The 24290-nt window shown below is 54.2% G+C and overlaps 2 protein-coding genes across 8 annotated transcripts in view; one reads left to right on the forward strand and one right to left on the reverse strand.

The window, feature by feature from the left end:
* Positions 1-22581, forward strand: part of Flrt1 (fibronectin leucine rich transmembrane protein 1) — an 82442-nt gene extending 59861 nt beyond the window's left edge. The window contains exons 2-3 of one of the 4 annotated variants that reach the window (XR_008213211.1): positions 2380-3270; positions 11238-11441. Coding sequence is in view for 2 of the 4 variants with exons in the window: in XM_052714169.1 (XP_052570129.1) it covers positions 12322-14346 (2025 nt within the window). In the remaining 2 variants the exon portion in view is untranslated. Of the gene's footprint in view, positions 1-2379; positions 3271-5991; positions 6192-11237; positions 11442-12272 lie in introns of those variants that run through there. The other 3 variants (XR_008213212.1, XM_052714169.1, XM_052714170.1) reach the window with 3 other exon arrangements.
* Macrod1 (mono-ADP ribosylhydrolase 1) overlaps positions 1-24290 on the reverse strand; it is a 144520-nt gene that overhangs the window by 90524 nt on the left and 29706 nt on the right. The window lies entirely within an intron of this gene.

A 24290-nucleotide genomic window follows, 5' to 3' on the forward strand; every position in this document is an offset into this window, starting at 1 on the left:
AGAGGCCCCTCCAGAAAGGAGACCCTAGCTGAACCTTCTGTCCGCACACTAGAGGTCTAAGGACTCAGGAAAACAGAGAGGGTGGAGAAACAAGGAAGGCCCAGGAGAGCCTCACTCAGACTCTTGGTTTTTCCAGTGAGAAAACAGAATGAGGAGTATGTGGGTACATTTATTAAATACCTACTGTGTGCACAGCACTGAGCCGGGCACTGGAGTATCCAGCCTTCATATTCTCCCATTGTACCCTGTGACATCATTGCCGTTATAACTGTGGGACCACATGTTCAGAGGGAGGGTGCCTAATGCAGGGAGGGAGGGATGGCGTGAGGATTCTCTCCCCCTAATGCAGGGGGAGGGTGTGGAAAGGCACACATGTGTGCACTATTACAAATGTGTATATGTGCACATTCCTGTCAATCTCTTGTGTACTCTCATGTCCATGTGTAAATGTGTGTTCATGTGTACACATGCATGCCTATGGAAGTGTGTTTTATGCATTCCTGGTCACACATGTGTGAACATCTTGATCATGTGTTTATATGTTCCATGTGTTCATTTTTGCACATATGCGTGGATTTAAATGTGTGCAGGGATGCATATATGTGTTTGTATGTGTACACTTCTGTTTTCATGTTTGCCTAGTTTTACGCATGTGACCTATTTGTTCACATGCTTACACAGATGTCACTGCATGAATTAGTCTCATTGGGGACAGTGGGACTGTGGGAGGTAGGGACTGCAGTGGTGAGCCAGGCTGGCTAGGGCCTAAGGATGGAAGGCCAGCATTGACTAGCTCCTGAGAGCTGGAGGAGCCCGAGTCAGGCACACAACCAGTGGGTGAATCTGCCTTCTTCCTGGGCCCATGATTGCAAAAGCAGAACTCTGGTTTGTGACTTTCGTGGAGAGGCAGTGGGGGTTCAGGCTCCAAGGACACAGCTCCCATTCTGTGTGTGTGGTGGTCTAGCTGCCCGCTCCCACCCCCAGCAGTATGAAACAATTTCCTTGGCCTGTCCAGGAAGGCAGATGACCTCACTGGACTCTTTCCATCTCTCGCTTTCATAGAGAAATTACAGTTTATAATTGGATGAAATCACGCGGGTGGTAATAGCAATAATGGCTTAGGCTGCAGCTACCACTGCCCCCTCTGCCGGAACAGGCTTCTCTTCCTTCCTGTCCAACCTGCCTGGGACACCTGCCTCTTGGCACCTGCACCCCTGACTGGCCCTGGCTACTCTGAGTTTGTGTCTGGCCTCCTGGGAAAGGTTCCAGGGAGTGCCCCTTACCCCATCATTCCTTCATACACCGACCACATCCTTTATTCTTCCCATGTGTTCCCTGTGGCCTCTGTGGGCTACAGCCATGGACAGCCACCTCTGCTCAGCACACGAACTTATTAAATATGCACCCTAGATGTGCCGGCTGCAGGTACTGAGTAGGCCTTGAACCAGCCACCTTTGGTACTACAGAGGAAAGTACCTAGATGCAGCTGAGCCTAACCAGAGCCTCAGATGTCATTAAAGCTCCTTTCCAAAGAGGGCCGCCTGCAGGGGAGCAGATGCCCGAGTTGGGCCTTCTTGGCTGGCTGCTAACAGAGGGAGGGGACAGCTTTGCTTTGTTTTGTATTCCTAGGGACAGCCTGCAGCGCCCAGGTCTCTACAGCAGGAAGGGCAGCTGGGTGTGGAAGGCTGGCCCCCCAGGAGACAGCCAGCTGAAGCAGGGAGGTCAGGGACACTGGAGACCCAACTTCATGGAAGTTGGGGTGTTTTGGAAGCCAAGGCCAGGATGGCCCAGTTGGAGCCTTCAAATGACATTTAATTAAGAGAAGCATGTGCTGGGGAAATGGAGGCTGCCCCAGGCTTGGCGCGTGGCTGGACAAGGCCAGGAGCTCCCAAGCTTTTTCTTTTTTGTTAATTATTACACCTATTTAGTTAGTTAGTGTGTGTGGTCAGGGAAGGACGGTGAGAGTCAGTTCTCTCCTCCTACCATGTGAGCTCCCAGGGTCTTCAGGCTTGGTGCTAGGTGTCTTCCGCCACTAAGCCATCGTGCCAGGCCTCCAGACTTCATCTTTCTCTGCCCAGTCCTTGCAGGTAGTTACAAGGAAGGGTTCTGCATATTACTTGGATTTAAAAAGTAATAAGTGGTGGGGACAGTAATCTCAGACCCTTGCCAGGCTTGGAGGGAAGTGGTATTTGTTCAAGGAAGGGGAGCTAGGGTCAGCAGTAGAGTGCCTGCAGAGAAACCCTATATTGGAAAAACAACAAACCAACCCAGAGACTGGGAAGCGCTGAGAACGAGGGGGTGTGGCCATGGCTGCCTGTAGTACTCATCCCTGGGGCTCTTGACTTCCTCGGATTTGATTGCTGGTGTTGCCTTTGGCAGGTGAAGAAGCTGGGAGTGGGTGAGAAGGCCTCCCTCTTGACAGCTGTGCCCAGGGGCTGAAGCAGGAATAACCCACCCTCCTGCCTCACCCATTCCAGAAACTTCTCTACAAACAGAAGCAGCCAAGCAGACCAGCCCCTGCCCCCCAAAGTGGCTTCCCAAAGCGGGGCACGCAGGCCTGACAGCTCAGCAGTGCGAGGCGGGCAATGTGGCTACAGCCTGTGGTGAACATCGGAACTCTGCCGAGGGGGTAGCAGACCCACCCCCACAGATGCGGCCTGAGCGGCAGGAATACTGATTCTTTGGAGAGTGGCTCCCTCTCAGCTCTGTCACGCAAGAGCGCTCTCTGCACTGAGCCATTCTGCCAAGTGACTTAAAGGGATTTTAAAAAGAAAAAAGAAAGAAAGAAAGAAACCCTGGTAAAGAAAAAGGGGGTAACAGCCCCACAGAGGCATTTCAGAAGAGGTGCGGCCTGTGGACAAAGGACCAAAGTTACAAAGAGCTGCGGTGGAAGTGGTGGCCAGTGAAAGGCCACACTCCCCGGGGACTGACATTGAGCTGTAGGGCATGCCCTGCTCAGGAGTCCCCGGGGGTGCACACAGAACACATACCCCTCACTCCAGAGAGCCAAGTCAGCAGTGCCCGTGGCCTAGGGTGCCAAAGATGCCGCTTGGGGCCCGCAGCCACATCTGAGGCCTAGCCACAGGAAGACTTCACGACCTCCTTACTCTCTGCGTGCCTCGTTGCTCCTGCTGCCCCAGAGCTGCAGGCTGTGGTTGAGTACCTCTGGGTCTGTTGGTGACATGGGGCCAGGGAGGTGAGCGTGGCCTGGAATTCTGAAGCAGTGACCCCAGTGGGACCCAGTGGCTCCGGGGAGCAGCAACAGAGGAGGTAAGAGTCTGGGGCAGGGGGCGTGAGGAAGGGTTCCTGGTGGCCCAGAAGGGTGACAAGAGTCTTTTTCCACCTGGAGGGAGCACAGTGCATGGGAGGGGCAACTGAGTCCTGCCCTCTGGACCCCCCACCCCCATGGGAGGCCTCTGCTTGCTGGGGTAGGGATCACCTGCAGGGCTCTGACAGGTGTACAGGAGGAGACCACTTGGGAGTGAGCCACAGCAGCAGCAGGGTTTCCTCCTCCTGGGCCTGGCCACCTTCTCTGTACAAATGGGACAACCATGAGGCCTTGCGGTGGGTTAGGCAAGAGCTTAGGGGACCAAGGCCACCAGCCTTGATACCTGCTACCCTTGAACTAGCAAGAATCCCAAGCTCTCTTCTGTTTGGACCGGCCCTGCTCTGGTCTGAGAGAGCCATAGTGGGGCTGATCAGGAGCTACCACCCGGCATCATCGGCACTGACCTCCAGTACAGTCCTTTTGTTGGTTAGAGGGAAGAGACGGGTCCAGAGAGGTGGACTGAGTGCCCCAAGGCCACACAGCAGGTGGCTGGCTGGACCAGCTCCTCCTGGGCTCCAAGAGGGGAGGGGTGGTACCTCTGCAAACAGTAATCCCAGCAACCTCAGAACCCCTCAGCGCCCTGGGCAGGGCAGGGAAGCCCCAATTCATTACTAAGATGGAAAATGACACTTCCCCACGCTCTGCCCCAAGAGAGGACCTGATTTATGACTGCGCCAGGGCCTGGGACATCCGTCAGAGCCGTGCGCTGCGTACGCCGTCTGCGGGGGCATTAATAGCCGTGTTATTAGCCACTGGCGTGAAGGATGCCCTGCGGATGGGCTATTTGCTGTTATTTATTATAAAGGCGCGACAACCTAGCAGCAGGGCCGCGAGCACACAGCTGGGCCCCGCCTGCCTATGGTTCTCTTCTCGGCATCTTCAACTTCCTCCCAGCCCCTAGGAGGAGCTAGGGGATAATTCCTGGGGCCAGGCCAAACCAGAGGGGAGCAGCAACCACCTCCTGTCGATCCTGGTGCTCAAAGCGCTGATAGAAAATCTGCTCAGCCGGCGTTGTGCAGCCTCACGGTACCAGAGGTGGAGAAACGCAAAGAAACACTCTGGGCTTTGGGGGCAGAGGTGCCTGGGATGGGCCTTGGGGGTTCTGGCTGAGACTGGTGTAAATGAGGGCAGGTCCCCTCCTTGAGTGTGCCTCTCCTCTGTACACATGGGCTAGAGCCAGAAACAAGGCCAGCTACTCCCAAGAGACCCCCTAGACTCTTTTTTTGTTGTTGTTGTTTTGTTTTGTTTTGTTTTTCAAGACAGGGTTTCTCTGTGTAGCTTTGCGCCGTTCCTGGATCTCATTCTGTAGACCAGGCTGGCCTCGAACTCACAGAGATCCGCCTGGCTCTGCCTCCCGAGTGCTGGGATTAAAGGCGTGTGCCACCACCGCCCAGCAAGACCCCCTAGACTCTTAAGAAGAGCCCATAGACTGGTGGCTGGCAAGAGGTGCTGGTGAGCTGGGGCATGTCCCATCACCTGCTCTTACAAACCTGTGGGGAAGGGGTTGAGAGTTCAGACCTCGGAGAGACTGCTCGAAGGCTGTCACTGGTCCTGTCCCTGCACATCTATGAAAGGCAGACAGATGGGCTCCGAGTCCTCGTCCTCCCACTCCCAGGGTTCGTTCTGTCGGTGTTCTGCGCTCGCATGCATTCATGGCATGGGCACTCATGGAGATGTGCCTGTAGCTGCACAGTGCCAAGCTGGCCACCAAGCTGGGGCACACCCAGGCCTTCCTGGGCCTGCTTCTCCAGAGCAGCTGAATTTGAAGAGCTCTGGATAGCAAGTCTGAGGCCTGGGTGGGTGGCCAGCTCTTCATAGTTCAGACAGGACTTTTTGTCTCTCAGGACTGCTATAATGAGGACACCCAGGCCATCATGGCCTCTGAGGTGGTACTGATGGGAAGGTCTCACCTCTGCCTCTTCTCCAGCTGCCTAGTTCTGGGCTTTAGAGTATAGAGCTGTCTCGTTTATTCAAGATGTGGGCTGGGGAGATAGCTCCATCAGTGAAATGCCTGGGTCCCCAGTGCCCACATGAAAGCCAGACATGATGGTACACATCTGTAGCCCTAGCACTGGAGGTGGGGACAGAAACAGGTGGATCTCTGGAGATCCCTGGCTGCCCAGCCTAGCCAGTCAGTGAGCTCTGAATTCTGCGAGAGACCTGTCTCAAAAGATAAGGGTGGAGAGCGATAAATACATCCCATGGCAACCTCTGGCCCTCACATACACACAGACATAAAGTATGTTTACGGAGCCTCTCTGGGCCAGGCTCATTGCTGGGCACAGGATAGGCCACACCCTAGAAGTTTAGGTCCAGTGGGAAGAGCCAGACACGTAATGGATGTCCAGGAGACTGGAGGTCACAAATAGGAATCCTCTTTCAGAGCAGGGCCGATTGACTGCCTGCTTCTGAGAGGCCCCAGCCTCCATGCCTGCCTGGGATCCATTCCAATCAGCACTTCCTACACACCTGCTCCTCTCTTCCCCTACAGCAGTCCAGGCTCCCGCAGGAAACTGAGGGGCTCAGCAGCAAAGATCCCGGCCCCAGCCCCGGTCTTGAGGACTGTCACTTGCCCTGCTGGTGCTGGCCCTTCTCTTCATTCTCCCGCCCACTGGCACTAAATCTGCCTCTTTTTTTTTTTTTTTTTTTTTCCTTCCCCAAAGGAATTAAGTCTCAGTGGAGGCAGCTTTACTCCAAAGGGACCCAGGCGGCAGGATCAGGTGGAGGACCGTTTCATTAAGAGATGCTGAGAGAGAAAGAAGCAAAATTACATGTGTCTCCTTTCGTCTCCCTCCCCCTTCCTGGCCCTGCATAGTTTAATATCGAATACTGCTATCAATATAATTAACCTCCTAAGACACAATTTGAAAGTCTTGTTTTTTAAAGCGATTCACTTTCTCTGAAGCCACGGAGGACATCCTGCTGCCCGGCCCCACCCAGCGGCCCACGCGCTTAGGTGAACTCAAAGTTCATTTCTGGTAGATTTGCATACCTGTCTGCAATTACTGCCAGTGATAACGGCTGATACATAATGCATGCGGCATGAAATTAGAAAAATAATTAACTTTAGATTTGAAAAGAATCCCCGCCCCCCAACTCTCCAGGCATTACAAATGCTGAGTGCTACCACTGGACAAGGACTGGGGAACTAAGCTGTTTGGGGTGATGGGTGAGACTGGTTGGCACCCCAGAGCAGCCCAAACTAGAGAATGCTAGAGAGTCAGGGTGTGCAGAAGGTGCTCCCATGGCATGTGCTGGAACAAGCTTCCAGTTCCTGGGCCTCATCTGTAACTTACCAGTGAAATAATGTGGCTAATGAAGTGACCCATCTTTCTCTGTGACCAAGGAGTGCTCAGCCAAGCTGAAAGTAGCCTATTTTATCCTCACAAGACCCCAAGGAAGTAGACTTGGTCCCATTTCCCAGACGAAGCCCTCAAGCCTGAAGCTACCCCTCTACATGGGCGAGACTGAGAGAAGGCAAGTCTTCTGAGGAGAGAGGCTGCCTGGGAGGCCGCCTCAGTCTTGTTTGCAGCTGAGTCCCAGAAGTAGCTGCTAACTACTGGATGAGAAACTGAGGGGCCCTTTGTTAATTTTTGACGGAGATAGAAGCAGCCCCAGCAGTGTAGGGCAGGGTAAGTGCCAATCACTGCTCAGCCTTCTCCCCGGGGGGCTGAATGCTGCTGTTCCTAGCTCAGTCTGCCTCAGCACAGGCTCGGCCTTTTGGAAGGACCTGAAAGCCTCAGAAGATTTAGGGGAGTCACAGTGAATTCCAGGAGGGGAAGAGACACCACCAGAGGCCCCAATTTGAGGATGGAGGAGGAGAAGTGGAAGATCTGGGGTCCACAAGGGCATTATTCAGCTTCAGGAAACTTACATGAGTACATGCGTTTGCCCTCTCCACAGGCATGCTATGATCACAGGTCACCCCGCTCCTAATAGCACTGTCTGGAGCCCCATCCCTTACCCCAGCCATGGGGGTGGGGAGACGCACAACAACGCTTGGGTCAGTAGTATTATGGCATATGACACTATGTCCCCTTGCTGGCTTTGGGAAGTGCCAGGGATGAACTCTGTAAATAGAAAATGGCATCACTAAGTTCCATGGCAGCCACAAGGCCTGAGCCAGTGTCCCCAGAAAGACCGGGCTGTGGCCACAGGGCTTTGGCATCAGGAGCACAGCTTGCCCCTCTGAGCAATAGGAGGAGAGGGCTGGCTGAGGCCATCACAGGACAGACACCCTGAGCCCAGCTTCCAAGATGAGAAGTGTACTTGGGAACACGGGGCAAAATGGGGTGGCTTCCCCTCGGGTCCAGCCAGGCCTTCTTCCCAGAAAAGGGGTTGTGAGCAGCATATAGCAGGGGAAATAGACCCAGGGAGTATCTCCCAAGGCAGGGGTTAGGGCTTGGAAGGCCATGGGGTTCCAGTCTGTGAGCCTCTGGCCTTTCTACAGTCTCCCTCCTTAGGGCTGGGGCCATCTGGACTTCTGTTTCTTTCTTTTTTTTTTTCTTTCTTTTTTTTTGGTTTTTCGAGGCAGGGTTTCTCTATAGCTTTGGAGCCTGTCCTGGAACTCACTCTGTAGACCAGACTGGCCTCGAACTCAGAGAGATGCGCTTGCTTCTGCCTCCCGAGTGCTGGGATTACAGGTGTGCACCACCACCGCCTGGCATTTGTTTCTAATGGGAGCTGAGACCATGCCTGATACTCAGCATCAGGATGTTATTCACCCCCTCTAGGGAACTGTCTTCACTGACTAACAAAAAGAGGAGCTTGGCTAGGAGGCATGGGTGGTCTTCTCAGTCTTCCATTGTCTCCCAGCCTGACTTCCTTTAAGAATGTGCCCAGTCAGCTCAGTCCCTCCCCCTTTGCCTGTGTCCCCTCAAAGGCCATAAAATAACTGCCATCCCCCACACTATGTCCATGCCCGGTCTTGGATCTGTAGCTGCCCCTGCATGTGGTCTTAGCCGATGTCCCTCACAGGGGTAGGGGGACACATCGGTGCAGGCACTGGACGGCCACAGGTGTACAGCTAGGAGTTGAATTTCCCCGGCTGGTGGCTGTTCACAGACACTGCTTAGATGCCTTTGCCAGGTAGAGTGGAAGCAGGGCTGGACTCTGGAGGATCAGGGTCAGAGAGCTTCCAGGAGGGGGTGGTACAGCTGAGGCCTGTGGGCAGAGTGCATGCTGGCCTGTGAGGCTGAAGGCCAGCCCACACTGGGATCAGAGTGGCAGGAACAACCTGCGCAAAGGCCCTGGGGAAGCGGGACAGTGTGTGCAGCGTGTCAGAATGCTAAGGGCCCTGGGATTTTGCAAGCTGAGCTGCAGCCCCACCCTGTCTCCCTCTCTAGGGCTGGTATTTGTCCATGGCTGGAAGGGGGAGCAAGCACAGTGGGCACAGTGGCCACAGGGCATGAAGAAGAGGCACAGAAGGGCAGTTAACACAGGCTATCCCTATGTATAAGGAGGAGGTGGGTAGCTTCGGGGACATGGGCCGCACTTAGGAAGGACATTCTGCATGTGGGGCACTCTGCACACAAAATCTCCTATTACCTTAAATTCTCACGTAAGGGCAACTGTCAACCACATACATAGACAGGAAGCTGGAGCCTAGAGAGGACATACTACTGAAATCACATCGCCTGGAAGTGGTACGGGCAGGTCTTGAGCCCACGGCACTCTGTCCTGGCCATTGGCAGAAGCCAGTAATTGCCCCAGGCCCCCCTCAGGCCCCCCTCAGCCAAGGGAGGTCACCGGCCTGAACTGTCTCTCTGCACCTCTCCAGTGGAGTGTCCGGATCCTGCTGTCCGTCACAGAGCTGTCAGGCTGTAACTCATACCGCACTCATCTGTGTGATCCCCACAGTGACGACCAGTGATCCCGTAAAAGATGGGCAATTTACCAGGTTTAATTTGATGACCACATAAACTATCAAACACAACAAGGGAATGAGAAGGCCACCAGGTGTCTGGGCAGTTTAACGGCTCCTCTAGAGAGGCTGCAGTCTCCCTCCCCAGCTGGATCTGTCCTGTTCCTGAAACTCCTGGGGCTGAGACTGGAGTTGGCCTTGGGAAAGCAAGGTGGCCAGGGACACTTGGGCAAGATGGATAGGCAGCAGATAGGGGAGTGGAAAGGCCTTGGGTCCCTGCCTCCCACTGCTGCTCCATTATCCATCAAACATCTCTGAGAGGTGCAATTTAGACTCTATTATGATGCAGAGTCTCGGGAGGCTGGGGACTGTGGCCATGAGCTCAATGGGAGGAGAACAGATGTCCGTGCCAGAGACTGTGGTGGCAGCCTTGGCTTTGGCCTTAACAAGTCTGGCTCTGCTCAGGGCACTGGCCCAGAACAGCCAAGGGCAGAGGCTTCCTGTGTCCCTCAAGATAGAACTCATCAGCTGGCCGGGAGCAGGTGTCTTCTGGCCAAACTCAAGCTCAGGCAGAGGTGCTGGGCCACAACCCCAACACAAAGTGAGGCAGCCTGGGAGCAAGCCGAAGCCCTCTGTCTCCAGCCTTGCCCTGTCCCACTCCTCATCCCTGTTCACAAAGTGACTTGTGATGAGACCTTCAGGCTCCTTTAAGAGGAGACAAGTGTGTGGCCAGAGGTCTGGGTGTCTGTGACCTTGGAATGGCTGGGCCCCTTGCCTCTCTGTACTGCAGACTTCAAGTTGTGAGAAAGAGAACAACAGACTGTGTATATGACCATCAGGCACAGCATGGGCTGCCTGTGCTGTGAATAAGACGGGGCTGGCTCAAGGGCTAAGCTATTTGGGTGTATATGCTGTCTTTAGCTTTGGATCCCAAGGTAATGAGCACAGCAAGAGGATTAGGTCAGGCCTGGAACAGCTTGGAATGTCCATACCACACACAGAGCAACAGGAGTCTGGTGAAGACAAGAGAGCCCTCAGTCCCAACCCATAGGCTGGCTGGGCCTCGGTCTCGGTGGGGTAATGGAGTGATGCAGTGAGATTCTAGGTCTAGGAGCACATCTGGATTCCACAGCCTCCTGCCAGCAGGGCTGTGCTGCAGTTTCTTCAGAATGGGTCGGTACCAATTTCTTTGTAGAAATACTTGACAAGGGTCTGTTGTGTACCAATGACTAGGCTAGACCCTAATGGGTAAGAGACCCCATAGCTCTAAAGTAAAGCACATGCTAACTGGTGATGAGTCTGTAAACACTGAGCAGAGAGAAGGCATATTCTGGGGTTACAGTTTTTGGCGAGGTGACCAGGAAAGGCCTCACCTGTAGGAAGTGTGGGGGGGAAGGGGGCAGCATGTGTCTCTGAGGATCAGCTCTGGGAAGAAGGAAGTATGACTCGGGGCAGCAGAGTGGGTCCAGCTGCTTCAGAGGAGAGGGATGCAGTACAAAATATCCCAGTGCCTGCTAGCTGGCTGGAGGTGGAGGAATGGTGGGCAGATGAGTGGAGGAGGCAGGCTAGGGAACACCGCAAGACACTGAGTGAGAGACGCATGAGGAGAAGAGGGGTCCGGGGAGCTTCAGCAGGGACCAGCTTGATGTCAAGGCTTCTGTTGAGGACTACCAAGGAAACAAGACCACAGTGAACCCCAGGGCAAGGTAGACAGAACTGCTCAGTGTGCAGGGAAGGTCACAGCCTGAGGAACTGTGGAGCCGGGCAAGTGGGCCAGGCAGGCTGCATAAGTGAGTGAGTAGGGAGAGGGATGGATTGGACCAAGGGATGCATGGCTGAGTGGATGGACAGAGCGGAGGCCACCTGGAAGACCTAGCAGAGGCTGCAGTGTTTTCGCAGCATCCTGGGGGAGGGGGAGGCCACTGGATAGAGAAAAGCTGCCGGGAACAGAGAGGGACCGATGAGGGAAGGGTGCAGTGTAATTGAGAAATAGAGACACCTGATTCCTAGAGCACCCTGGTGAAGTCCCGTCTGGTCACTCGGCAGGACCCGGTCATGCTCCGCACTCCAGAGCTATTCTCCCAGAGAGAGAAGTCATCACATTCCGCCCTGAAAGCCTCCTTGACCCTGAGGTTTACTGCAGACCTTTGCTAGCTGTATGAAGACACCCTTTTTTACTGAGATTGAAAGATAATTTCTCTTTAATTGATTTTTTACCACTGTGAACAGTAAAATAATGAGAAAACTCTATGCTGCAATTTTTCTATTTGCGAAAACTGAAATTACACCTTGCAGAAAAATTTCCTCAGCGTGCAGACACCTCCCTCCTTTACTTGTCTCATTTCTTTAAATCAAGAAAGCTGATGTGTAAGTGTACGTGTGTGTGTGTGTGTGTGTGTGTGTGTGTGTGTGTGTGTTTGCATATGTGTGTGTGCCCTGTTATTTCAGCTGGGGAGAGACTAGGTATGGAATAGTTCCCCAGAAAACACAGAACACCGAGCCAGGAGTCAGGTCTGTTGACACTTCATTCTGTGTATGGAACACATGGTTGACAAACAGGACGTAGTGTTTCACCACCAGACAAGGAGCTCGGTGCTCTCCACTGCCCACCAGTGACAATGTCAGCTGTGTCTCTCCTGAAGGTTGTGGCGACACGCCTCTTGAGCTCACAGCCTCCCAGAAACAAGCTTTTCCTTCAGACCCTGAGTCCATTCCAGAATTAGGTCTATCCCAGTCCTGTTAGAAATGATGGCTCATCCATGACATCTATCCCACTGGCCGGCCCCATTTGTGTGACCCTTAAAGATGGCTTATCAGGAGCTGTGAGGTCACAGCCCCGGATGCAGCAGCACACATTAAATGCCCTAGGGTGTTGGCTCCTCTCAAGGACCAGACCCTCCTGATGAGATTCACAGTGAACATCAGTCACCCTGGCCGGGGAGCTCACCTGTCTCCAGATTGGCATGAAACAGGCCTCCCTTGCCGCCTGGCCTCAGCCCCACGAGGCCCCGCTTTCCTGACTCCCTCCCCAGACCCTGTCACCGTCTCACACTCAGCACACCTATCTTGTGCTCCTTGCAGGTGTTGAGGCTCCAGGTTAGGTGGGTCAGGCCTCCACCCGCTGTCCACCATGGTGGTGGCACACCCTACTGCCACCACTACCACCACACCCGCTGCCACCGTCACAGCCACTGTCGTGATGACCACAGCCACCATGGACCTGCGGGACTGGCTGTTTCTCTGCTATGGCCTCATTGCTTTCCTCACGGAGGTCATCGACAGCACCACCTGCCCGTCAGTGTGCCGCTGCGACAATGGTTTCATCTACTGCAACGACAGGGGACTCACATCCATCCCCTCAGACATCCCTGATGATGCCACCACCCTCTACCTACAGAACAACCAGATCAACAACGCAGGCATCCCTCAGGACCTCAAGACCAAGGTCAAAGTGCAGGTCATCTACCTGTACGAGAATGACCTGGACGAATTCCCCGTCAACCTGCCCCGCTCCCTTCGAGAGCTACATCTGCAGGATAACAACGTGCGCACCATTGCCAGGGACTCGTTGGCTCGCATCCCGCTGCTGGAGAAGCTGCACCTGGATGACAACTCCGTGTCCACCGTGAGCATCGAGGAGGATGCTTTCGCTGACAGCAAGCAGCTCAAGCTACTTTTCCTGAGCCGGAACCACCTGAGCAGCATCCCATCGGGGCTGCCACACACCCTGGAAGAGCTGCGGCTGGATGACAACCGCATCTCCACCATCCCGCTACATGCATTCAAGGGTCTCAACAGCCTGCGGCGCCTGGTTCTGGATGGCAACCTGCTGGCCAACCAGCGCATCGCGGATGACACCTTCAGCCGCCTGCAGAACCTCACAGAGCTGTCGCTAGTACGAAACTCGCTGGCTGCCCCGCCCCTCAACCTGCCCAGTGCCCACCTGCAGAAGCTCTACCTGCAGGACAACGCCATCAGCCACATCCCCTACAACACACTGGCCAAGATGCGGGAGCTGGAGAGGTTGGACCTGTCCAATAACAACCTCACCACACTGCCTCGAGGCCTGTTTGATGACCTGGGGAACCTGGCACAGCTGCTCCTCAGGAACAACCCCTGGTTCTGTGGCTGTAACCTCATGTGGCTGCGGGACTGGGTGAAGGCACGGGCTGCGGTGGTCAATGTGCGGGGCCTCATGTGCCAGGGCCCTGAGAAGGTCCGGGGCATGGCCATCAAAGACATCACCAGCGAGATGGACGAGTGCTTTGAGGCGGGATCACAGGGCAATGCGGCCAACGCTGCTGCCAAGACCACAGCCAGCAACCACGCCTCCGCCACCACGCCCCAGGGCTCTCTGTTTACCCTCAAGGCCAAGAGGCCAGGACTGCGCATCCCCGACTCCAACATTGACTACCCCATGGCCACCGGTGATGCTGCCAAGACATTGGTCATCCAGGTGAAGCCACTGACGGCAGACTCCATCCGAATCACATGGAAGGCCATGCTACCTGCCTCCTCTTTCCGGCTCAGTTGGCTGCGTCTGGGCCACAGCCCGGCTGTGGGCTCTATCACAGAGACCCTGGTGCAGGGGGACAAGACCGAGTACCTGCTCACAGCCCTGGAGCCCAAGTCCACCTACATTATCTGCATGGTCACCATGGAGACTGGCAACACCTATGTGGCTGATGAGACACCTGTGTGTGCCAAGGCAGAGACGGCTGATAGCTACGGCCCTACCACCACGCTCAATCAGGAACAGAATGCTGGCCCTATGGCAGGCCTGCCCCTGGCTGGCATTATTGGTGGGGCCGTAGCTCTTGTCTTTCTCTTCCTGGTCCTGGGAGCCATCTGCTGGTACGTGCACCGTGCTGGTGAGCTGTTGACCCGAGAGAGGGTCTACAACAGGGGTAACAGGAAAAAGGATGACTACATGGAGTCAGGGACCAAGAAGGATAACTCCATTCTGGAAATCCGAGGCCCAGGACTGCAGATGCTACCCATCAACCCATACCGCTCCAAAGAGGAGTACGTGGTGCACACCATATTCCCTTCCAATGGCAGCAGCCTCTGCAAGGGCGCCCACACTATTGGCTATGGCACCACACGGGGCTACCGGGATGGTGGCATCCCTGATGTGGACTACTCCTACACATGAAGCTTGCCACTCCCAGTGTGCCCACACGGCTCTGTCTAGCCCGCTGCAATACCAGGAGCCAGGAAGAGAAACTCCGCAGTGACTTTCCCAGCAGAGAGCAAAGTTTGGGGAGGGTTGGTGAACACAATAGTAGGGTTAAAATTTTTTTTTTAAACACATAGAAGGCAAGAGGGAAATTCAACATTGTTGGAGACATAATTTATACTGGATCACGAGAGTTAGGACTAATAATCTAGCGGGAAGGGTTGGATTGGGACTTTTTTTTTTTTCCTGAACCAGATCGATACTACCTGTACAACATTTGTGTACACCTCGAACTCCATCCAGGGCCATCGGAAAGAAACAGATGACCAATAGACATGATGGCATGGAGCCCCCCAGCAACCATCGTGCTGCCTGCTCACGGTGACAGCTCAGTGAAAAGGCTTCGAGTTCCTCACAAAAGAGCCAGCGGAAGAAGACTTTTTGCTACGGAGATACTGTCCTGAAATCTCTTCCCTGGTTCTTTCCATGCTTTTTCTTTCCAGATCTGCAGAAATATGGCGTTCTCCGTGGTATTCTCCGAACAATACCATAGTCAATTAAAAAAACAAAAACAAAAACAAAAAACAGTCGAACTTTTCCTTCCAGTGCCGAGCGCTTCGGTTCCAGTCACCGAACTCCGCAGAAGCCCTGACGGAAGCCGTAGCTTTCCCTGCCACGTGGAGGCGCATCTGTCTGCCCGCCTATTGCCATGTCACGTGTCTCAGTACAGATGGGTAGATAGAGCTGCGTGTCTGTCCTCTCCGCACTTCTTGGGTCAGTCCTTGACATTTCCTCAGACAATAGAATTGCAAAAATTTTGCTTTCTCCTAGAAATCGTTGAGTAAGTAAGTAGACCATGTGTGGGGTGAGAGTGAGGTGGAGGGGAGGGGCCTCAGCCAGGTGGTAGGAGGGGCCTCAGCCAGGTGGTAGGAGGGACCTCAGTCCAGGTGGTAGGAGGGACCTCAGTCCAGGTGGAGGGGAGGGGCCTCAGCCAGGTGGTAGGAGGGGCCTCAGCCAGGTGGTAGGAGGGGCCTCAGTCCAGGTGGAGGGGAGGGGCCTCAGCCAGGTGGTAGGAGGGGCCTCAGTCCAGGTGGAGGGGAGGGGGCCTCAGCCAGGTGGTAGGAGGGGCCTCAGTCCAGGTGGAGGGGAGGGGCCTCAGCCAGGTGGTAGGAGGGGCCTCAGCCCAGGTGGAGGGGAGGGGCCTCAGCCAGGTGGTAGGAGGGGCCTCAGCCCAGGTGGAGGGGAGGGGCCTCAGCCCAGGTGGAGGGGAGGAGCCTCAGTCCAGGTGGAGGGGAGGGCTTCAGTCCAGGTGGTAGGAGGGGCCTCAGCCAGGTGGTAGGAGGGGCCTCAGCCCAGGTGAAGGGTATTGCTATTTTTTAGAGGCGCTGGTATCTGCATCCCACTGGAGAGTTAGGGAAAATCTGGCTGATGGTTTGGATTCCATCCTGTCAACCTAGAGCCAGGCTACTCTCCTTTCTGATATGGAGAAAAAGCTTTCCTTGATGACCAGTGAGTGCCCTCATCTGTCCCTCCCCCATAGATCCCATCTCCACGATAGTGTTTAAGCTTTCTCCTGGGACAGGTAATTAGTGCAGGGACTGTTTATAAATATATGTGTAACACACACACACACACACACACACACACACACACACACACTGGCTGGCTAGACCCATTGGTTTCCATGGCTGCTCAAACAAAGCCCAGAAAAAAGGGAAAAAAAATTTTCAGAAAATCCCTGGGAGACACACACACACACACACACACAAACATGCACACATGTACAAAATCTCAACCATGCCCACACCAGGGGCTCTGTTCTCAAAAGGGAAAAATCAGATTTCTTTGTAAAAAACATCAACCTCCAAAAGGGTGCTGACCGGGGCCCTCAGAAGAGCTAAGATTTTATTCCCTCCCTGTGGAATCAATGTCGTTATCATTTATCAACTGACACCACAGTGTGGTGAGCCATGAGATTAAAACGATGATAAAATAATGACAGCAAATCCAGAAAGGAGGGAAGAGCGGTGCCTGCAGTTCTGATGTCTGCTTCGTCCTGTACTGGGGAGCCCGGGTCACCATCTGTCAACGGGTTCCTTTGCCCTGCACTGGGAAAAAAGTCATCAAAGGAAGACACTGGTCTGAGGGCAGCCGCATGAGAAGGGGTCCAGCTCCTGACTGTGTTTTCAAGAGACCTCTGCCACTCTATCCAAAGCAAAGGCAGGAAGAAGCAGCCAGCCAGCTGCCCCAAGTGTACCTGGGGGGCCATCCTCTTGCTGGACATTAAAGAGCCAACTGGCCCTTCAGTGAAGAGATGAAATACAAAGAAATGGACCAGCAGGTGCCCCAGAGTAGTGGACATAGGAACAGGCTCCTGATCAGAACCCAAGGGGTCATCATACCAAATGGAGACCCCAGCCCACCAGCCCCAGGGAACGGCCAAGGGGTATGGACATGGATCATTGGAAAGGAGACCTTTCTTCCCTCTTCATCCCAAGTCATTTCCCCACATAATGAAGTCAAGAGAGAAATGTTCCCGAGCCTCAGATTCAGGTCTGTATAAATGTGCACCCTGGAGCCCAGCTGTCCCCAATGACCCTAATAGCACCCTAGTCCTGGTGGCTTAGGCAGGCTCAGAGGAGGCCCATCTGTGAGGAACAGGTATGTGAAGGAGAGTCCCAGATGCCGAACAAGTCATCAAGGCACTATGCCAGCCTTCCCCGGGGTCCCAGGAAAGTAGAACCCCCAAGTCCCCACCCCTACCTTGCACCTGTAATTTACCCTGTCCCTAGACTCACCCATGTTCCCCTTTCTATTCCCTGCCCCAGAAGGGTCTGGTCACTTTCTTTGGTGACCAGGAAAACTTTTGGAGCTGCCTGGAAGGCTGGAAGGCCCTACTTGGAGATTCAGGAACTTGTGGGCCAAATGCTAGAGCTGTGGTGAACTTCCTCCCCCATCACTTAGAGCAAGCCTGACCCACACAGGAGGCTTGGCAGTCACAGGCAGAACGTCAAAACTTGAGGACCAAATCCATCTGCTCTAGTGGGGCTCACTGCACATTACACCCAGCTGGAGAGCCCAGGGCTGGCACTGCCCCTAAGGAGCGCTAACACTGCCCAGCCATGGCCCTGCAGCCCCTGAGAGCCCTTCCTGTGTCATTTCTGCCGCTTCACGTGTTAACGTTTTCCCAGTACTCTTTATTCTGTGTGGGTTGGGGATGGGAGAATACTGGAGATTGAGTCCAGGACCTAGCCATGCAAGGCAAGCACTCTACCACTCAGTACCCCACTCCCCAGCGTCCTTTCGGAAAGCCCCCAAGTGTGACCTTTGTCCCATTCTCCAAAGGAGACAGAGAACCTGCCTTCTGGCCTCATGTTACAGTAGAAGAGGTTGAGGGAAGCCAGGGTTGACCCTGGGAGGCCTATGGGATCCTGTCTCGGTGCCGCTGACATTTCCACAGGGCAGTCTGTGGCGGGCCTGCCTGACCCTCACAGTCCCTAACCAACCAGAACAACCTCGGTGGCCTCAGCCCTGAGGAGTGTATTCTGTGGCATTTAAGCCAGTGACACTTCTTTGGTTAAGTGGTTTACCCTTCGTGGTAATTAGATGCAGCGATTGGAATCTCTTTTTCTATTACATGGCAATTTTACTTTAAATTTCCTCTTTAAAAAAAAAATGGGGAAGAAAAGGCAAGGAAGGAGAGGCAGCAGGGCCACAGGCATTTGCATTTTGCGAATGAAGTCTCTGGTAGGCTCAGCTCAGGCGTGGGGCCCAACGTATGGAATGCTTAAGAGATTACTAAGAATAAAATCTATTAATTAGTCATACTCAATTCCACAGACATGACATGAATCAAAAGCTCCCTTTCTTCCCTCATCTGCATCCTCTTCCTGAGGAAGCCTCCATCTTCCCCGAAAGGCTGCCTCCTGGCCTGCCTCCTCCTTAACGTGGAGCCCTTCTGTGGCCCTGTGTGGGGGATCCTGCCTTGGATAGCAGGTGCTGGGACACTACCCCTTCCTCACCCTGGGCAATGCTGACAGGGAGGTGACAGCCTCCGGGAAGACCACTGTGGTTAGGAGTCCAACCTTCCCTTCCTGGAGCCAGAAGCCCGTACCTGTCCCACGACACCAGCCTCTCCTTCCTTTCCCAGGCTTCCAGTCGGCCAGCCGCCCAGCTCAGCCCCAGCAAGGGAGCCAGGGGCCTGGTATGCAAATGTGAGGCTTCCGTCCCCCTCTTTAAAATGAGGGTGACTGGGGCGAAGGCTTGCTCACGAAGGCCCTGTGAGAGCAACCCCTCCATGCTGAGGAGTCTGGAAGATTCTAATGGCAAAGGCAGTGGGGGAGCCGCTGCTGGGTAGGAAGGGCCAGTGTGGACAACGGAAGGGGTGGGCAGTGTGTCTGGAATGGTCTCCCAGCCTGAGCCTCCTCATTCATTGCCACTGGCAAGAGGAGTAAGGAACAAGCCAGAGCCACACTCAGGACCCTTCCCACCCAGCCCCCCACAAGTGGCAGTTCAAGTCCCAAAGCCAGCCTTCTTCAGACATCTGCTTCCCGCTGAACACACCAGGGAGGGGCCCGGGCTTCAGAGCCTCTTGCTTATGAAAAATACAACAAGGAAAATTGGATGCAGCAGCTGGGGAGCTGTGCAGAGGCAGCAGGGATAGGCTCCAGTGGGCATGGTGGCCTGTGTCCCCCAAGGGCCAGATGACATGTCACAGCCAGGGTCAGGACTGCAGGCCTCCCGTGAGCCGCGTTCCGTACTCACACAGACAGTGGCGCAGGTGACAGCAGCTGATGCCGAGGCTGGATGGGTGCCAGGGTGAGCACTAACAAGCAATTCACAGGCTTTCCAGAGAGCAGAGAGAGGAGGCTTTTTTTTTTGGTAAGGAGGATAAAAAGGCTCAAAAATGCAAATCATTACCGTTTACAACCAAGCGAGTCTGCTAAATTGATTAGAAGAGATAAAACTCCTTGGAGGTGAAGGGAAAGGGGATTTTTTTTTTTTTTTTTTTTTTTTTTTTTTTTTTTTTTGTGGGTTATGAACCTGCCCCAAGTGGCCGCCCACACAGCAGGCATTTTCCAGGCCTGGATGGGAGGGATAGCAGATGTCCCTGCCCAGATCCCTGAGGAGCTGGCATCTCTAAGGATTGCTGGAATTGAAGAGCTCTGGTCAGGGCCTCAGGGACAGGAAGGGTCATCCAGCAGCTGTGCCAATCCCTGGGCAGACTGATCCTGTCTTATGGGATCAGTGTGCCTTAAGAGATGGCAAGTCACATCAGGATCAGAGGAAGCAGCCTGTGCCATCAGGTAGAGAGTAAGACTCCAGAGCCGTGAGATATCCTGCATCCTTATGCTAGGGACCTGCTGCTCTCTGGGGCCAGAGAAAGAGTGAGGCCAGCTGTAAAGAGAAAACTGAAGGCCAGGAGAGGGAAACTTGGGCCCAGCAGAGGAAGAAGCAGTCAGTAAGCTCTCACTCCCATGAAGCATCCAAGCATTATCAGAGGATGTGACAAACAGCTTTCCAGCCTGAGCTAAGGTCTAGGTCTTTGTCTAGAAGATTCTGTTTCCCATGCTTGCTTTATCACAACCCCCAGAACAGGACATACAAAGACATCTTTCCCCAGTCTGCTCAGCAGGTAGGCGAGGGGGGCGCTGGTGGGGGGTGGGGGTGGGGGGTGCTGACAGGACACATGCTGGGCTCAGTACTCCAAGCCCCAGGATGTCCCTGGACTTGTTCCCTCAAGCCCAGCTGCCTCACACCCAGGAGTAACCCACAGTCTCAACACTGCCAGCCTGTCCATCCATCACAGCCGGCTGACGGTGCCTGGGGCTCTGTTCGAACACACACCATTTTTTAGGCATTTGCCCATTCTTTTGAAGCATTCCAACTATTTGTATGAAATGTCCACATTGGCATCTTTAAAAACAACTGATAAGAAGAGTCCCTTTGCTGTCTTCCTACCCTTCAGTTTTGTGTTTTCTTTTTCTCCACCTCACCCCTACCTCTTGAGTCTGGCACTAAACTTCTGATCCTCCAATGCTACCTCCTTTGATTTTTTTTTTTTTTTGGAGACAGGTTGGCCTCAGACCCTCTGTGTAGCTGAGAATGACCGTGGGTTTCCAATCCTCCTGCCTCTACCTCTTTCAGATTTTAATGTATGTTTTTTTCTCTGATTTGGGGAATTTCATCATCCTTGGGGGCACTCCCATTTTCTCATCATAATGGGGCTTGCAAGGTGTGCCACACAGGGGAAGGGCACCAGCACTCTTCATGTCTCCCCTGACCTGTGTCCAGACAACTCTAGCCTGGGGCTGCTCCTGCTTCCGGAAGCCACCCTGGGTTCTCTGAAATCACCATCACAAGCCCTTGTTGCTGAATTGTCCAGCTTGTGCCAGGAAAGAAATGTGGATATGTGGTGGGCAGTGTGCCTGGTGGGTGGGTGGATCAGCCTCCACTTCATACAGCCCCACTCCCCAGACACTGCAGCCATCACAGTTGAATTATCAGCAGTTTGGTTCCCCTACCCACCCACCTGGGGTCACTGAGGGGACCAGCAGGGGACCTCTTACCACCCTCCCTTCCCCCCTGCTATCTGTTCAGTCACGGGGAAGGCCTGAGGGTTGGCAGTGAAGGGCCACTTTCTGTCCTCCACCTGGCTGGTGGCCTGTCCAGTGACCTGGTGAGGAGAGGGGCTCACCTGGGCAACTCCTCCCAGAAGCGTCCCACCCTGCTTTGCTTCAGGACTGGTGTGTCTCCAGCAGACGGACGGGAAATGAAGATTCAAAGAGGTCTGGCAGCAACCACAGCCTGAAAGGGTGACTCAGTTTCCCTTCTCCAAAATTTGCATCAAGTGGGTGAGGAGGATTGGCAGAAAACTAGAGACCTGAGGGAGTGGTACAAGAAACAAGAGCCAAAGCAACAGCCTGCCTGGCCTGCCACCCCTGCAGAGAGTCCCCGCATCCCAGCCACCCGCTTGGAGGAGCTAATCAGACTTTCTCTTCAAGACAGAAAAACAAGCACGACCTGAACCACAATCAGAGCCGCAGCAGGCCCCAGGCTGCCACTGCTCACTCTCCCTGCCTGGGATGGGAGGCAGGGTAGCGAGCGGGCCCTCCACGCCTACCCCTCCTGTACCAGTTCCATCCCTGAAGGTTGTGGGTACAAAGTAGGGAAGCCCTACACACCAAACCCCAAAGTAGCCTTAGGTATTTTCCCCCAGCCCAGCGTGACCACCTGAGAACGGCCTCAACCAAGAAGCCACTTGGGCATCCAGGGTACAGTGTGAGAATGAGGTCCTGGTGTCTTCCAGCCCCTCCAGAGAGGCTGGTGGGAAGGAAACCCCCATCCACCGCTGGAGCCTTGTCATCAGAGAGAAAAAGGAAGATGCGGCACTGGAGGCTGCAGGGCAACCAATCAGGCTGTGGAGACCTGCGCTTGTGCTGGCTAGGGACACCAGCAGGTATGAGCAGGGATGTCAAAGGCACAGGCCACCCCAAAGGACCCCCGTTCCTGTGTCAGGGCTGCAGGGTGGAGGTTTTGGCAGAACCATCTTCCCAGTGGCATCCTGGTGAGCAAAGAGTGCTTATTGGTATTGCCACGTAAACTAGAACAGATGTTGGAAAGTATAACCGGTCCCCGGTTCTGAGGGCCCATGGCCAGCCTCTGGGGAATAGATGGGCTCTTTGCTAAAGAAGGTGGGAGGCCTGCCCATCCCATTGCAGTGAGGCGGGCCTTGAACCACCGATTTCCCAAGCCCATGCCTGCCCCAGCTACAGACTCAGCACCGCTGCTCGCTGCTCGCTCCTCTCTGCTTTCTTTTTCTCTGAAGGGCAAAGCAGTCTCAGGGGTCTGAGTGACAGGAATGCCCCTCCTGCGGTGGCTGCAGTCTGGGAACTGGCAGGCAGATGAGGCCCTGCTCCCTGGGAGGCCTGGCTATGCCCAGCCTCATGGCCCACCTGCTTCACTCCGACTACCACCAGACAGGTTTTTCAGAACACAGCGACGCAAACCCCCCACCACGACAACAACACAAACCAAAGTGCACTCGGAACCGCCCTTTGGCCTCCTTCAATGTAGGTGCCTTGAAACTTCAATGTTGAGATGAATGTGACTAACTACTTGGTCCTATTTTCTGTTTGTCTGTTTCATATAAAATGTCCAAGTCCACTTGCCTTGTCCTTTCTTGAAATAAATAGAAAAATTTAACTTTTACAGTCATCTCAGCTGCTGACTCTGGGCTCCGCAGCCCAGGCATCAGGAGCCAGGTGTCTGGAATACTCCTCCTGAGCAGTCCCAGGCCTTGTTTGGGGCAGGGCAGGGCAGGGCTGGCGGGCAGGGGAGGGGGTGGGCTCTGCTCTTGGGGTCCACTGGCACAGCATAGTAGCCAGACAGGATAGAGACTCTAGGTTTAACAAGCTTCCCTGGCAGAAGCAAACGTTCAGTGTCTGCTCCAGACCCAGGCATGACGGTGCACACCTGTAGTCCCAGCACTTGGGATGTGGAAGCAGGAAGATCAGGAGTTCAAGGCTATCAGTGGCTCCATAATATGAGGACAGCCTGGACTACTTGAGACCATGTCTCATACACACACGCACACACACACACACACACACACACACACAAAAGAGAAAGAAAGAAAGAGAGAAAGAAAGAAAGAAAGAAAGAAAAGAAAGAAAGAAAAGAAAAGAAAAAAGAAAGATGAAATACCAGCCAAAGAAAAAAACATCTAAAACGATTCTGTGATGAGCAAGAAAAGGAGGGACTTGGAACAGGGAGAGCAGCTGACACCAGAAGCTTCTTAAGCCATCCATGCAGGGCAGCCTGGTGCCACATGCAGATGTAGAGAGGGTCTTCACTTGGAGAGTTACTAATAAAAGCTGAGGATTATCCCTTAAGAGGCTCCGGCAGCCATGTGGGCACCCTGATAAGAGCAGAACTGTCCTGGCATTTGGGAATGAGTGCTTGCCCACCACCCCAGTGTCCATCCCCTCCAGATGCCCCTTGTACCCTGCATGCGCCCACTACATTCACAGCTCCAGGAGCCTCATCGGTGTATCTCACACCCCTGGGTGAGGAGAGGAAAAAAATATTTTCATGAGAACAACAGCGATTCCTGCTAAATTTAAGATAAAGCAAGAACTCATTACTCCTCCTTAGATCTGCTCTCACATCTCAGTGGGGGTTAATGAGTTTCCCCTTAAATTCCAAGGAAGCAGTTTTTGCTCCACACGCCTGGATGGCTGGTGGCCCCTGCAGGGGTGACCTTGACGACTCTGGCCCTACAGATGTCTCTCCCATCCCATCGTCCACCCCTTAGACCTCACTTCCCATTATGCCGGGGGCAAGAACTGATCAAGAGGGCCATTCCATGAGACAGCACTAAGATGGCCATTAGGGACAAGAACAAAGTGGGCAGGTTCAGACTGCTAAGGAGATGCTTGGGTGTCGAGGAGGACTCTGTCCTCTCTCTCTCTTCCTCTTTCTGAAGCTGCTCTAGGAGCTTTCTAGAAAATGGCTGGCCAGCCAGTCAGCCAAGAGACGGTTATTGAGGGCTTACTCTGTGCTCGGGCTAGGGATGCAGTGTTCCTGAAACAGCCTGGTGAGGGTTCTCCAGGAGTGAGGAAGGGCAGCCCTGGCTGGGGCTGGGGTCCTGTAGGGAGGTAGGCTCCCACTGAGGGTGTTGCTGCAGATGAAGGTGGAGAGTTTAGGCCCCGTTCACCACCCGAGACAAGGACAGGAAGGCAAGTTCAGGTCTAGGCTCTGCTGGAAGGCTCTGGCCCTGCCCCAGCTGGTCCAGCCCTTGGCTACACCTTGGAGAATTCCTTGCAGGTTCTGGCTTGTCTCGAGCCCTTCCCCATGAAGACCATGAAAGGCTCAATCAGGAGAGCCCCCAAACCCCGCCCAATCCACGGCCTGCTGGC

This window comes from Peromyscus californicus, unplaced genomic scaffold, assembly GCF_007827085.1.
Source record: "Peromyscus californicus insignis strain IS unplaced genomic scaffold, ASM782708v3 Scaffold_4__1_contigs__length_199733344, whole genome shotgun sequence".
Taxonomy (NCBI): Eukaryota; Metazoa; Chordata; class Mammalia; order Rodentia; family Cricetidae; genus Peromyscus; species Peromyscus californicus.